The sequence below is a fragment of the Antennarius striatus genome, chromosome 1 (genome assembly GCF_040054535.1).
Source record: "Antennarius striatus isolate MH-2024 chromosome 1, ASM4005453v1, whole genome shotgun sequence".
In the NCBI taxonomy this organism is placed as follows: Eukaryota; Metazoa; Chordata; class Actinopteri; order Lophiiformes; family Antennariidae; genus Antennarius; species Antennarius striatus.
In genome coordinates, this window is record NC_090776.1 from 4,440,969 (window position 1) to 4,453,613 (window position 12,645).

At 40.8% G+C, this 12,645-nt stretch overlaps 2 protein-coding genes across 4 annotated transcripts; one reads left to right on the top strand and one right to left on the bottom strand.

Moving 5' to 3' along the window:
- Window positions 1–2,070: 2,070 nt before the first annotated feature.
- Window positions 2,071–8,988, bottom strand: ccne1 (cyclin E1). Of its 3 annotated transcripts, none has more exons than XM_068316823.1 (12): window positions 8,755–8,988; window positions 8,140–8,190; window positions 7,832–7,919; window positions 6,663–6,728; window positions 6,344–6,507; window positions 5,917–6,052; window positions 4,956–5,102; window positions 4,722–4,817; window positions 4,387–4,521; window positions 3,764–3,875; window positions 3,480–3,637; window positions 2,071–3,142 (listed from the first exon to the last, which is right to left on the bottom strand). In XM_068316823.1, exons 2-12 carry the CDS (start codon window positions 8,151–8,153, stop codon window positions 2,957–2,959), a joined length of 1,302 nt encoding a protein of 433 aa, XP_068172924.1. In that variant the 5' UTR covers window positions 8,154–8,190; window positions 8,755–8,988; the 3' UTR covers window positions 2,071–2,956. The 3 variants fall into 3 exon arrangements, with proteins under 3 accessions (XP_068172924.1, XP_068172915.1, XP_068172932.1); XM_068316814.1 differs by having other exon boundaries at window positions 6,344–6,513; XM_068316831.1 differs by lacking the exon at window positions 8,755–8,988 and having other exon boundaries at window positions 6,344–6,513; window positions 7,780–8,147.
- A 189-nt stretch (window positions 8,989–9,177) lies between these two features.
- Window positions 9,178–12,614, top strand: zgc:162297 (uncharacterized protein LOC555865 homolog). Its single transcript, XM_068318499.1, has 6 exons — window positions 9,178–9,703; window positions 10,076–10,158; window positions 10,250–10,430; window positions 10,909–11,059; window positions 11,359–11,486; window positions 12,379–12,614. The coding sequence occupies exons 1-6, from the start codon at window positions 9,631–9,633 to the stop codon at window positions 12,567–12,569; spliced, it is 807 nt and encodes a 268-aa protein (XP_068174600.1). The 5' UTR covers window positions 9,178–9,630; the 3' UTR covers window positions 12,570–12,614.
- The last annotated feature ends 31 nt before the right edge of the window (window positions 12,615–12,645 follow it).

Below are 12,645 nucleotides of genomic sequence, written 5' to 3' on the forward strand. Positions count from 1 at the left end.
TCTTAGATGTGCTTACTTTGTCACAGAGGTGTTTATTTTACTACAATTAAAAACTTTAGCTTCCGTGACCGTCAGCTGTGGTTTGTGAGGAGGCCCTGCAGTTAGTTAGAGGAACCACAAGAGGGCGGCAGAGACGTATGTAAGACGGTTTGACAGACCACTGCCACATGTCGGGTGGTCCTTACATACAGATGTGTTTCTCCCTTGTGAAGGTTTTTGAAGGCCACTTAATAATCACCAACCAGTCAGAGACCTAACCTGGAGATCATGTATCATCGTCATACATATATTCTGCTACCATGTTTGTGATTACCATGAACCCCGAGGTAAACTCCGCCTTTTATGGAGTTCTTGAAAAAGGCTCAGCAGGCATTGTTATGGTCTATATCCAGCTCAAATGGTGTGAATTAGCCTAAGTCAATAAAATATTTAGAGTAAGAGAAGAGAAACTAAGTCAGCTGGTGACATCAAAGCAGCTGCTGATATACACTGCAGCAACTTGTTTACATGGGATGGAAGCAAGGCCCTGAGGGAGGTCTGGCCTGGTTCTGACTCCGCTCACAGCCAGAGCAAACGTGTTGTTTTGCAACGGCGGCGTCAACATACAGAAAAAAAGAAAGTGTCTGTTTGGGACCAGAGTGTCCAGATCTCCGTTGGTGGTTAACAAGAACCTCTTTTTGTGGGGTCTGGTCCAATCTCTGTGGCTATTCACACACTCCAACGCTCAGCTACAAAGCGAGCATCATTTTAAAAGACTGAATTGTGATTGGTCCGTTTCATAAAGCCAACTCGGAGTTAACGTTGGCAGACAGGGTCATGTCTATTGAAATGTTTTCAAACGTGCCGTCAATCCCTGAAGCTCTTTAACACCAAATCTAAGAACACGTGTGTCCTTTACTTTGTCCTCCATCACAATACTGCACTGTAGACATGGATCTACGTGACAATGTCAAAGGCAAATTTCCCATTGGGAAAATAAATTGTTTATCTTGACATCAACAACATGTACCTGATGTACAGTATCTACATTACCAACACCCTTTTTTTTTTTTTTACCATTTCCTGAATGGTTGGTTAGGATCGTTGGCAACAGCCCCACTCGGAGTGGATCCAGTTTTATCACCATCTCTCATCAGTCGTGTGGAATTTTTCACCCAGTGACAAAACACCTACAGCCTAATTGTGGCACTCTTATTACTTCTGCAATTGAAATCTGTCCCATAGTAACACAATTATTTTCTTGAGTTGGCCTTTGATGGGGGTTTTTTTTCTCCATGTGTAGAGTTGTGTGTGCCCCCATTATTGGATCAGTGTCAGTTTGACAGAAAAAAAAAATTACATCTCAGAAATTGGAGAAAAAGAATGAGAAGACCGATAATTGTTGGGACTGCTTGTCCATCTATAGGGACCAGCTCCAAGCAGTGAGCAGTGAAGTTATACTGATGGTGGTAGGTCTCCATATAAAGTATATTATGGTCAATGTGTGTATTTTTGGGCTGTTATTTAAGTTTGCAGTTTCATCTCGGATGCACAATTTTATTAATCACAAAAGCTCTAAATGCAGTACTCTATATTGTTCTGTATATACTATGTTGTTGAATAACGTCATTTTTAAAATTATTTTGCACCATTTAATTTGGTTCAATTCAACACAAACTGCACATCTCTGCAAATTAAACAATCTACGATCAATAACACTGCAGGTTAAGGGAATACTGTACATCATTTTCATCTTGGGTTAACAGTCTCTTTAGCTTTCAGTCTGCAAACACAACAATGTCCACAGCTTTGACATTAAAACACATGACGCACACGGGCACTGCATTCTGACCTAAATCAGAACTTGGTGTTGAAACCGATGTTTGATCCGGTCGCTGAGTGTTTCTGTATTTGAGCACCTTCTGTCGGAAAAGTGTGCAAACAGCATCACACTGACATCTAGTGGAATAAAGCAGGAGGAACTGATGACCTACAGTGGAAGACAGCAACACTTATGTACGTATTAACTCTGACAAGATTTAATCCAAGTATTTCAACCCCACACAACAGGACACGGAAAATGTAGCAGCATTTTATTTAAAAAGTCAAATAGAAATGTTACATTTTTGTGGTGGGGAAAACAGGCCACTGTTTGGGATTAAAATAAAAGTTAAATACAATCAAAAGTTTAGCTTCTGAAGCCTGGCTGGTTCACTTATACATAATAGTAGCCAAGCTACTGGTCCCTAAGCAGAACGCGACCATGTCTGGCCAAATAAAATGGCGAGAGCGAACCAAAACAAAAGTTAATCATCGTTTCAAACATGGACAAACACAGACATTCCCCCATCATGCAAAGCCCACTTCATAGCAGCACTTAGAGCCAAACATGACCCTAGGAATAGTTTCTGGGCAAATGAGGCAACTGATTTAAAACAGCACACCGAAATAACCACACTCACACACACAATTAAGTAGAGATTCCACAAAATGTCCATTCAATCCATTCTCTGCATAGAAAATAAAAATGGCAACCACTAAATGTAGGTTTGACTGAATTTGTACAAGCATTTGGGTGCAATGCTGTTCAAAAACAAAAACTGCAGACATCAAATCCCAAAGAGTCCTTGTTTCCATCCAAACTGTAGGGTTAACAGTCAGGTTCCTGTGGGGACAAAGGTCAGCCCAACTACTTCCTGTTTGACAGTGTATCCCCGTTTTTTGTTTTTTTTTGCCAAAGTCAGAGTATGAACCCACTACACACATTTAAAATCACCTGGATCCATGAAGTCAGCATTCAAAGGGACAGAACACAGCCTCAAACGAATCACAACTGAAAAGCATGTAGCGCACATGTAGAATGGTGCTGCCGAGTCACCGTTTTGGAATCGGCACTTGGAAGTGGCTTCTCTTCCACACAAACAAGGTAACTGTAATTAGGATTTGTTGCCGTCTTGTCAGTTCAGTGTTTGTCACGCTACTTTGGCAGAGGCATTTGTGGGGATGCAGTACGCATCCTTGGTCTCATTTTCAGCACTGCAGCATCCACCCGGACCAAGTCTTCTGTTTTCTCACTGCTCAAGGGTGGAGTCAGGACGCCTGAGGGGACAGGGCAGTTACCGTGATGCTCCAACTCCACGTCCTGGTAAGAGTGGGCCTTATCCTGCACACAGAAACAGAGATAGGAGGTGATCTGATGACATGCTAGATTCTCTGCTCTCCTAATGTGTCCTCTGCGGTAAGAAAAGTCTCCAGGCGTCATGCTACGGTAACATTCTTTTGAAGATCGTCATCAAGAACGGTCATCACTTTTTAAATGTTGCTTGATTCTCATCTCACATGAGTAAATCTGCATATGACAATAGATGATTATCAATGAGGATCTACTCAAAACCACTCCGGGAGCTTTACAGGGTAGGAACACCTGATTGATTGAGCTGATTAACATCAAACAGATGAATACAGAACAGTGTTGACCATTCCTCATACTCTTCACTTACCAGCCACGCCATGTAGGGGGCATGTGTCTGAATGTTGTGCACGTCGTCTGCGGGGATTCCTGTAAAGGTTTTCATCGGTGATCCGCCAACTTCACGCAGAGCCATCGCGAATGGCACCATCCACCTCACACACCCCTCCACCTCCACCCTCTTTAGGGCTGTATGGACAGAAGGATGAAAAGTGACGGGTCAGCGCAACACAACTTCGGCAGGCACCGTCAAAAAAATGTGTATTTTTTTGATGTCATGTGAAATAAGAGAAGATTTCAGGTTACTTTGATTACCTGAGACAGTTTCCACCAGCTCCAAAGAGGAGAAATGAAAAAGGGCTGAAGCAGCAAGGATGCCGTTGGAAAATTCAAGGCATTGCATATCTAGCATGCACAGGTCCAACAACTAGAAGAAAGAAAATGAAGTGTAAGTACAGGTCACAGCAGTGCATACTATTTAAACAAAAACGTCAAGATGAACAACCTGCAGGGCCATTTTAAAAAAATAAATACAGAACTTACATTATTTGTTTTAATTGTTATCCGATTCTCAACTATGGTTCATTTTGGCTTTTTTTGGAAAATGACCAGATTCTCTCCTCCACATTTGTCTATGATTACGATTACGTCGGTCACATACCTTCTTAATTCTCAAACTTGCAAAATGAACAAAAAACAGCGCATTATCACAAGGAGGCTGCTAATAAAGCTGATACACATTGGATCCACGTTTATTAGTATATTTAGAAAAACAAAGTTTTTACACTGGTTGTATTGTTTTATTTTGGTGTACAGTAATCCCTCGTTACTCGCTGTCAGTGTGTTCCTGAGAAAAATGTTTTTAAATAAAGGACTTCATCGATTTATGATTTTTATTTTTTTATTTTTTTAGGGAGGAAAAGGACAACTCGGCATACCTCTGCTATCTGTGTGAAGGTGGCCTGGGGGTATCGCGGGATGAGCAGCTCGTCCGTCTGTTTCAGGTAAGCCACCTGCATGTAAACATTGAGCCAGGAGATGGGAGTCTGTGGGCTGAGGCTCCAGTTCAGCTCCTGCGTTGGGAGAAAAACACAGAACTGAAGTTCAGCAAGACTACGAGCGACAAGTCTAGAAAAAGTTAAGGTTCCCAGGGGTCTGGCAGTGAAAGAACCTTCTAGACAGATCAAAACCAGCTTAGAATAAATGAAGAAAAGAAAGCAGATGTCATCACCCATCAGTCATTTTGTTCACTTACTGCAAGTGTGTGTTTTACCTTCATTATTATAATTTCCATGCTGAGGATTTCATCTTCGGTGCAGGCCTCATCTGTGACATAGGCAAACTGGTGGACTTTGGGAGGGTACATCTCCTGGAAGAAGAAGCATGAACACAAAAGCATTTCATAAGTCACAACAACCAACATACTATGACTGGAAAAAGAGCAACGACCCTGGACAAAAAAAAACAAAACACCCTGATGGAAAGTCAAGTACAGGTTAACACGTACCTCTACTTTAGCAGCAATGAAGAGACAGGTGATGCCGATGAGCTGCAGCGTTGACTTGAACACGTTTCTCTGTGTAGCCATGAAGCGATCAAAGTAGTCCTGAGCGAGGTGGTACGTCTCCCTGTGCAGTTTGTACACTTCACTCACCTAAAAACATGAACACAAACGTCTCACTGTTGTATTCCGTTCACTTCAACAATATACACCCACACGTTTGCTCGTGTGTAGGAAATGTGGATTTTTAAAAATGATTAGATATTATAATTTGTAAACTTCTGATCAGTTATTCCACCTTCATCTTATTTTAAGTTTCAAATTTTCGCTGAGACTTTTCGATGTGTTTTCCCACAATGTTTCACAGAGAGATGAACCCAAGAACAAAAGCTTCTGAAACGGTTAAGACTGGCGACGTCTTTCAAATTCGTAATTTGTTGATCATTAAGAGTCGTTTACGCTCCCGACAAACATCGCTAGGGCGGCCAGACAGGTCCAGGCAACAGCTGTTGGAATATGAATAGCACTGACCACACCTCAAAAGGTTAGAAACTGAGGTCACCAGGACTGAGGAATCCTCGTGGAAGACAGGTGAAACGTCTTAAAGAACCTTCTACACATCCAGTGAACTCATTTAAATGTCTTTGGATGCACTGGAGACTTCAGATTGGAAATGTGTGACGGTTTAGTCTTGGGAGTAAAATATTTAGGTTGTTCCGTCTCAAATTTCTCTCGGATATACATTTTTCCTACGTAACTATCTTTTCTTGTTCCTGCATCAAATACTGGTTTTGAAAAATCCCATCTGGCTCAGCTTAATGAAGAAAAACAGGTTTGACCGTGCTCCACCTTCATTCTACCTTTTTGTTTTTTTGGTGTGTTTTTTCTTTGTCGATTTGAAACCGTGTCAGCGTCATCATGTGTATGTTTGGTGTGGTCATACTGGTTGCCAAGACACGCTACAGACCTCCATCAACCAGTCCAGCAGAATTGCCCTCATCTTGGGCTGCAAATGAGGATGGTTCTCCATCATGTGGACGTCTCTGGTGTAGGTCTTATCCTTCTCCAACATGTTGTTCCATACCACATCCTTACTGGCCCAGCTGATAGGAAAACAGAATGACAGAAAAAAAAAATTCACTTTGCCTGAGCAAAACTGTAAAGCAGTAACTGGAATTTTTGTCCTTAAATATGCAATGAGGGTTTCTTTTATAAGCCAGTATAAGCAAAGATTCTGCATCAACATACATGTAACCTCATGTCTTTGAGATAGCTGTACATGTGCTTTTGGACAATAAATTTGAAGAGGCTGGAAGATTATTTTCCATCAATACTAGCATTTTCCAGAACCTCATCAACTGCACATTTGTGGATTGTGTGTCTGCAGCACTAACCACAACACAGGTAGTGGAGCACAATGCACAGGGGTGGTAAATATATTGTTGAAGTTATAGTGGGGAAAGCCAGCATTTATCAGGGCGAGCGGTTGATTCTCTTCCTGGTCCGGTGTGGGGATCCGCCTGTGAGGACTGGTAGGTGCAGCATCAGGACTCCAGCCCTGTTTCTTAGGAGAATAGAGGTGACAAAGAAAATGAGGGGGTACGGTGGTGTGTGACCAGGCCTTATATCCTATATTGTGTAACTGAAGATTAATTCGGCCTGAATGAGACCAAAAAACTCTTCAAAAAAACAACAACTTTAAATCAAGTTTACCTCACAGTCACGCTGTTTCTTCTTTGTCATCTCTGCTACCTGTTCATCATCCAGATCTTGTAAATACTGAAGATCAAAAAAGGATCATGTTATAAACTCTTGACAATAAGGACATGGGATTTTTACTTTTAAAAGAATTACGCCAAGACACAAGACGCATTTTTACAAAACATAGTGACAAGGTTGGCCCTGTAAATGTAGTGGATGATCCAATTAAATTTTGGAGTGGACGTAAAGGGACATATTTTAAAAAGTTCCTATCACTTCCACTGAAAACTTTTTTAAAGAACTTTATTAATTAGGAAAAGCTAACTGATGGATGCACAACAAACATGTCGGAGGAGTAAAGCATATGGTAAATCCTTCCCTTTACTTAAACAGAACCCAGAGGGAAGCCTTTTGATTTTGCAGGTCTTGCAGGCAAAACCGCTTTTATACGTTTAAGTTGGATCTGGATCCCAGTAACATTCCTGATCCGATTGCCCAGAGTGATAATTTAGAGAGGGCACAGAAAACCTACCCAGTGTGAGATAACACAATGTTCATAGTCCTGCCACTAATATCAAATCATAGCCAATTCCATTGATTTCAAAAGCTGGAGGGGGGAATCGACACATGGGCCAAATTCCAATTGACTGTGATTTTTATGACTGAAATTTTCTTTTTAAACAACAAAGATTTGATTGCTTATTTGCCTAGTTTGGGCAATATATTATACCATTCATTCATGGTATAATATATTAACTTACTGAGGGAACTGACAGAATTAACTTAAAGTTTTTTGATTGGGTATTCAATTCTTGTGATTAGAATTGAATACCCCAAAAAAAGCAGATTTAATGGTTCAAGACTCATTAATCCAGGTCAAACTAACTAGTATTCCCGATGTGTGATGACATGAGGGAACCTATTATCAACAGAGAGCTATGTAATTCTCTATGAATGACTTAACAGCAAGCCAGGAGCTGGATTGTAAAAACAGAGAAACTAAATCATGTCATATGATGTTTTGCTTCATAACCATAAATTATGAGCAATACTAAATAACTTTATCGAACTGTAACTTGTCATCAGTGATCAATAAAGAGATTTTTTTTTTTTATTCAAGTCGGCCCACATTTGCAGCCTGACGAGTTCCAGCCCAGTGTTCAGTGTTCTCGGCTTCTTACAATGGCAACATCTGCCTTCCTCTTTCTCAGTCGGGCTGTGGTTTCCTTGGGCGCCTCGGGTGCAACAGATTTAGGTTGAGTGTCTTCTCTGCAAAAACACGCAACAACAAAAAAAGTAACTATAAGTCTCCACGATCAACCATTTAAAACCTGCTTTAAGGTGAAAAATAAAAAAAAATCAGGTCATATAGCAACAGGCTAACAACCCGGATGGCTAAAGCTCCATCAGCTCCTGTCGTCACACATCTTGATGGACGCGCTTAAAAAAAAAAAAAAAAAGCCACGCGTGGAATAAAAATCAAACTCACCGGTTTCCCCGCATTATACTCAGAGGAATGTGTGTCACCTTTGGAGCAAACCTGTGGATGAAAAGCATTTAGCGTTATTTTTAAGGGGTTTTAAGAAAACAACTTCATCCAGTCCCAACCCCCACTCTCAACTCCCTCCTTCTGACAAAGCCCAACGCAGCCTGGCGCGGGGAAATGGAAACGCAACCTCACTTAAAAGTCGCTGTAAAGTCTCGCAGAATGCATGCACGTTAAGAAACAGAGTCGACAACACACAACAAACACTATATTAACATATTCCCGTAGTTTCTTGGTATATTTTGCAGAGGAAGCGGGTTATTTTCCACTTCTAACTTTGGAGCAGCTGGGTTATCACATAATGGCCGAACGACGTTCACAGCCAGAACTCTTACAATGTCTATTCACTTTTTAAACACAACTTACGAGCAACGACATCGAATACCCGGTTTACACAAGCAACATTTAGTTAGTGTTTCATTAAAAAAAGACACTTTACATTCATATATTAGTCACGTCGGCGGCGTAAAACAGCATTTAGTGCTGCAATGAACGCAGAAGCTGATGCTAGCTTGGCTTTCCTAACTCGATGAGCTGAACAAGTTTTCTTTCACTCACCTCAAGACGTTTTCCTTGAAGTTCACCCTTATCTCCGATTGAAAATGAAAGCAAATCTGTGGTTAAATTGAGCGGCTGTGAGTGTTGGGGGTTCTCTGAGATGTTGCGTCCAGGCCGGGCTCGTCGCTCTGAACTGGCGCCTTGTAGGAAACAGATGACTTGAAGCATCAACGTCAGGGCGGAGCGGATTTATCTTGGCGCTAAACCTGCGGCTTCGGCGCCCGTTTCACCGACTCGATTTCTCTCACTTCGCTCCGGTTTCACATATAATGTTTCTACACTGCACGCCTGCTTGTTATGGATGGTTTATATTGAGCGAAAGAAAAGAAAAATAACTTTTTAAACGGGAGGCGGGACTGCTGTCGGTGACAGCTGCAGGGGCGTGGTTTCTAAACCGGAAGTACGCAGGCACCGCATGGCTAGTCTGTCAGATGTAAACAAAGCCGTACTCTTCGAGATTAAGCTTAAATTTTAACATATTGCGACCGAAATATGACGAAGTAATGAAGTATTTCTGTTCCTCAGACTACATGCATAGTTTAAACTCGCTGTCGCTCTGGGCGCATCTGTTATTTAACAAAAAGAAACTAACAATGTTAGCCTACGGATGCTTCTGCCGGGATTGCGCCCATTTCCACCATGATTGAAACAAATCTGCAACTAAAACCACTATATTCGGTTCCATAAACAAACCTTTTTGTACTTTTGAGTGCGTTTGATGCAACATGTATTGTATGGTAAACCGATGTTTTGTATTATCTGACTTGATGGGATTTACTATTTAGGGGTTTATTGTTTGATTATCTAAAATTAACCTTTGACCAGTCACGTGAGCTCCCCGCTCCAACAAGAACAAGATACAGCAAACACAACAACATGAAATTCTTAGAACTTTTTGGCCGCTTAAAATCCGTGGTTATTGGAATGATTCATGTGAAAGCCTTGCCAGGTAAAGTGAACCGATGTACGCTTTACAATTTAGATGTCATGTTGTTGTGTCAACTGTTCATTTCATCACTTTAAACTTAAATTTTACTGCACAGAAACGAGACTTTCGTGCACATGCATTATGCTGTTACATCTCGTCTGAACCCTTTTTTTCTTAGGTAAATTAATCTTTAACAAAAAAAACATCCAATTTGTGAAATAGGTGTAACTTTAATTAATTGTTGAGTTGAATGTACAGTATTACACTGTAAATAGAAGTAATATAGGCATACATGTACTGCACTGCACTCCTGGACTTCAGTATATTATTTACTTCACCTCATATTTGTGACAGATTACACTGTTTGCAAACCAATTTTCTTGTTTTTCATAGGCACCCCCTTAGGTTGTATGAAAATGTCTGAAATCACTGAGGAAGCCTGTAGGGAGGCAGCAATCTACCGTGATGCAGGAATTGTACGTTTGTGCACAGTGTGAATTTGTCAAATCTTTGAACTCTTCCTAGCAAGTTGTCTGCCTGCACATCACTTGTAAATGTCTCTTTCAGGACGGTGTGATCATTGAGAACATGCATGATATCCCATACTCCTTCTCTGTGGGGCCTGAGGTGGTTTCTTGCATGACTGCTGTCTGCACTGCTGTGAGACGCATCTGTCCATCTCTGCCACTCGGAGTGCAGATCCTGTCTGCTGCTAACCAGCAGGCACTGGCCATAGCTCTGGCCTCAGGTTCATTCCTAACACGAGTTATTTTATAATTTTGTTGCATATGGGGTGATATAATTACCTCCATCAAGTTAGTTTTGTTTTTCCCTGTGTCTGTTGTCAGCTTGCTTTACTTGTTTTCCAGCAAAAAAATCATAAAAACTATTGGATGGTTTTCCACAAAACTTAGTGGAGGAATGGAGCATCTAGATAACTCAATGGACCCGAATCCATAACTCAGAGGATTCTTTTTTCACTTTCTCTAATAATTTATCAAATTACATTGTATGGAGCATTGATCAGGTAAAATGAATAGATGTTTGAACAACTGCTCAGTTTTGGTGGAGATATGGATTCTATTTAGTGCCATTCTAGTTGTTTGTGTGTTCATATGGTACGTATCTAAACAAAAGGCTGGCTTGTTGTGTATCATTCTCAGCTAAAACGCACTTGAATTTGATTCCATGAGAACTACTTAGTTTATTTTACTGTTCGGTCACAGGTCTGGACTTCATCAGAGCTGAGGGCTTTGTCTTTTCTCATGTGGCCGATGAGGGCCTCCTGAATGCCTGCGCTGGGGACTTACTGCGATATCGCAAACAGATTGGAGCTGAGCATATACAAGTGTTCACAGACATCAAAAAGAAGCACAGGTGAGAAGAGGAAAGAATATGTGTCATCTGAATAGTGAGTACAATATGATCAGCTTGCTGATATGCTCCAAAAAATATGGCTTTATGCATCTCTAAATGCAGTTGAAGTGAATGAACATTCTATAAATAATTTGAAGGTGTCAAGTTAAATATAAGAGATACATAAGGTCATTCTATATTTCTGACATTTCAAATTTACTTCAAACTTTCTGATTAAACATGTGATTAAAACGCTTGAGACCTGTGCTCTGCCCTGATGTGGTCTCAAGCCGGTTTGTCTGTATTGTGTGTCTTCTCAGCTCCCATGCCCTGACGTCAGACGTGAGCATTGAAGAGACGGCACGTGCCGCCGAATTCTTCCTCTCTGATGGGGTCATCATCACCGGGACGGCCACTGGAGTCCAGGCCAATCCACAGGAGCTCAGAGGTATTATCACAATACTGTACCTCCTCACTTCACACAACCAGAGCTGTTTCATCGGTGATTTTTGTTGAAGCTCATAGTATCTCATCCATAAACGAGTCCCCTGATTCTGCTGTTGCTTTTAGTCCGATAAATAATTTTGGCCTAATGATAAGTTTAATAAGCTATTAACAAGTTTACCATATCAGTGCTCTAAGATATGTAATACTTCATGTTTACAGCGTGGTGATCAATAATTTACTCAAACCAGTTTCTTACTTTGGAGACTTGTATAACATGTACTCAGAAGTGTTTCTATCTTTTATAACTTTGATTTAAATTAATTTAAATTGGAATAATTCACCTCAAAACAACAGTCTCTGTAATGATTGTTTCTGATCCTGAAATAATTCCATATTTTTAATTATTATATTATATATTGCACTTGTGTTACAGCTGCTTTCACCACTGTAAATGTTTTAATTGCATTGATTGGAGGCATTAAAGCTTCACATTCATTCATTCATTTTTTTTTGTAATTGTCTCGTTTTCACGAGTATCTGAAGTAAGGGTTACGGGTATTGCTGGAGACTATCTCAGCTGGCTCTGGGTGAGAGGCGGGGTACGACCCAAATGAGATGCCAGTACATCAAAGAGGCTCACGTTGGGCAAATGACAATTCCAAAAAGTAGGAGTTAAGACATGCATGACTGTAAATATCGGTGGGTGTGCTGTCACACGCCAGCAACACACACCGATAAGACTTTACAAATATCTTTCTCCTTCCGTCACACACTATTGTTCTCATAAGTAGAAGCATTATTGTTATCATTAACAGTAGCATTTATGAGTAAAAATTGTCTTGTTCATATTTGCAACCCGTTTCTTCTACTATTCTGTTTCTTTGCTTTTGTAGACGTCTTGAAGTCGGTGAGAATCCCAGTGATCGTGGGCTCTGGAGTTACCTGTGACAACGTGGAACACTACCTGGATGCAAACGGGATGATTATTGGTTCTCATTTTAAGGCGGGGGGTCACTGGGCCAATGCACTCGAACCAGAAAAAGTGATAAAGTTCATGAAAAAGAGACGTGACCTTCTAAAGTGAGATTTTCTCTCATCAACACAATGCCTTACTAGTGTTTCATTTTTTATGTATGAAATGCCAAATTAAACATATGAAG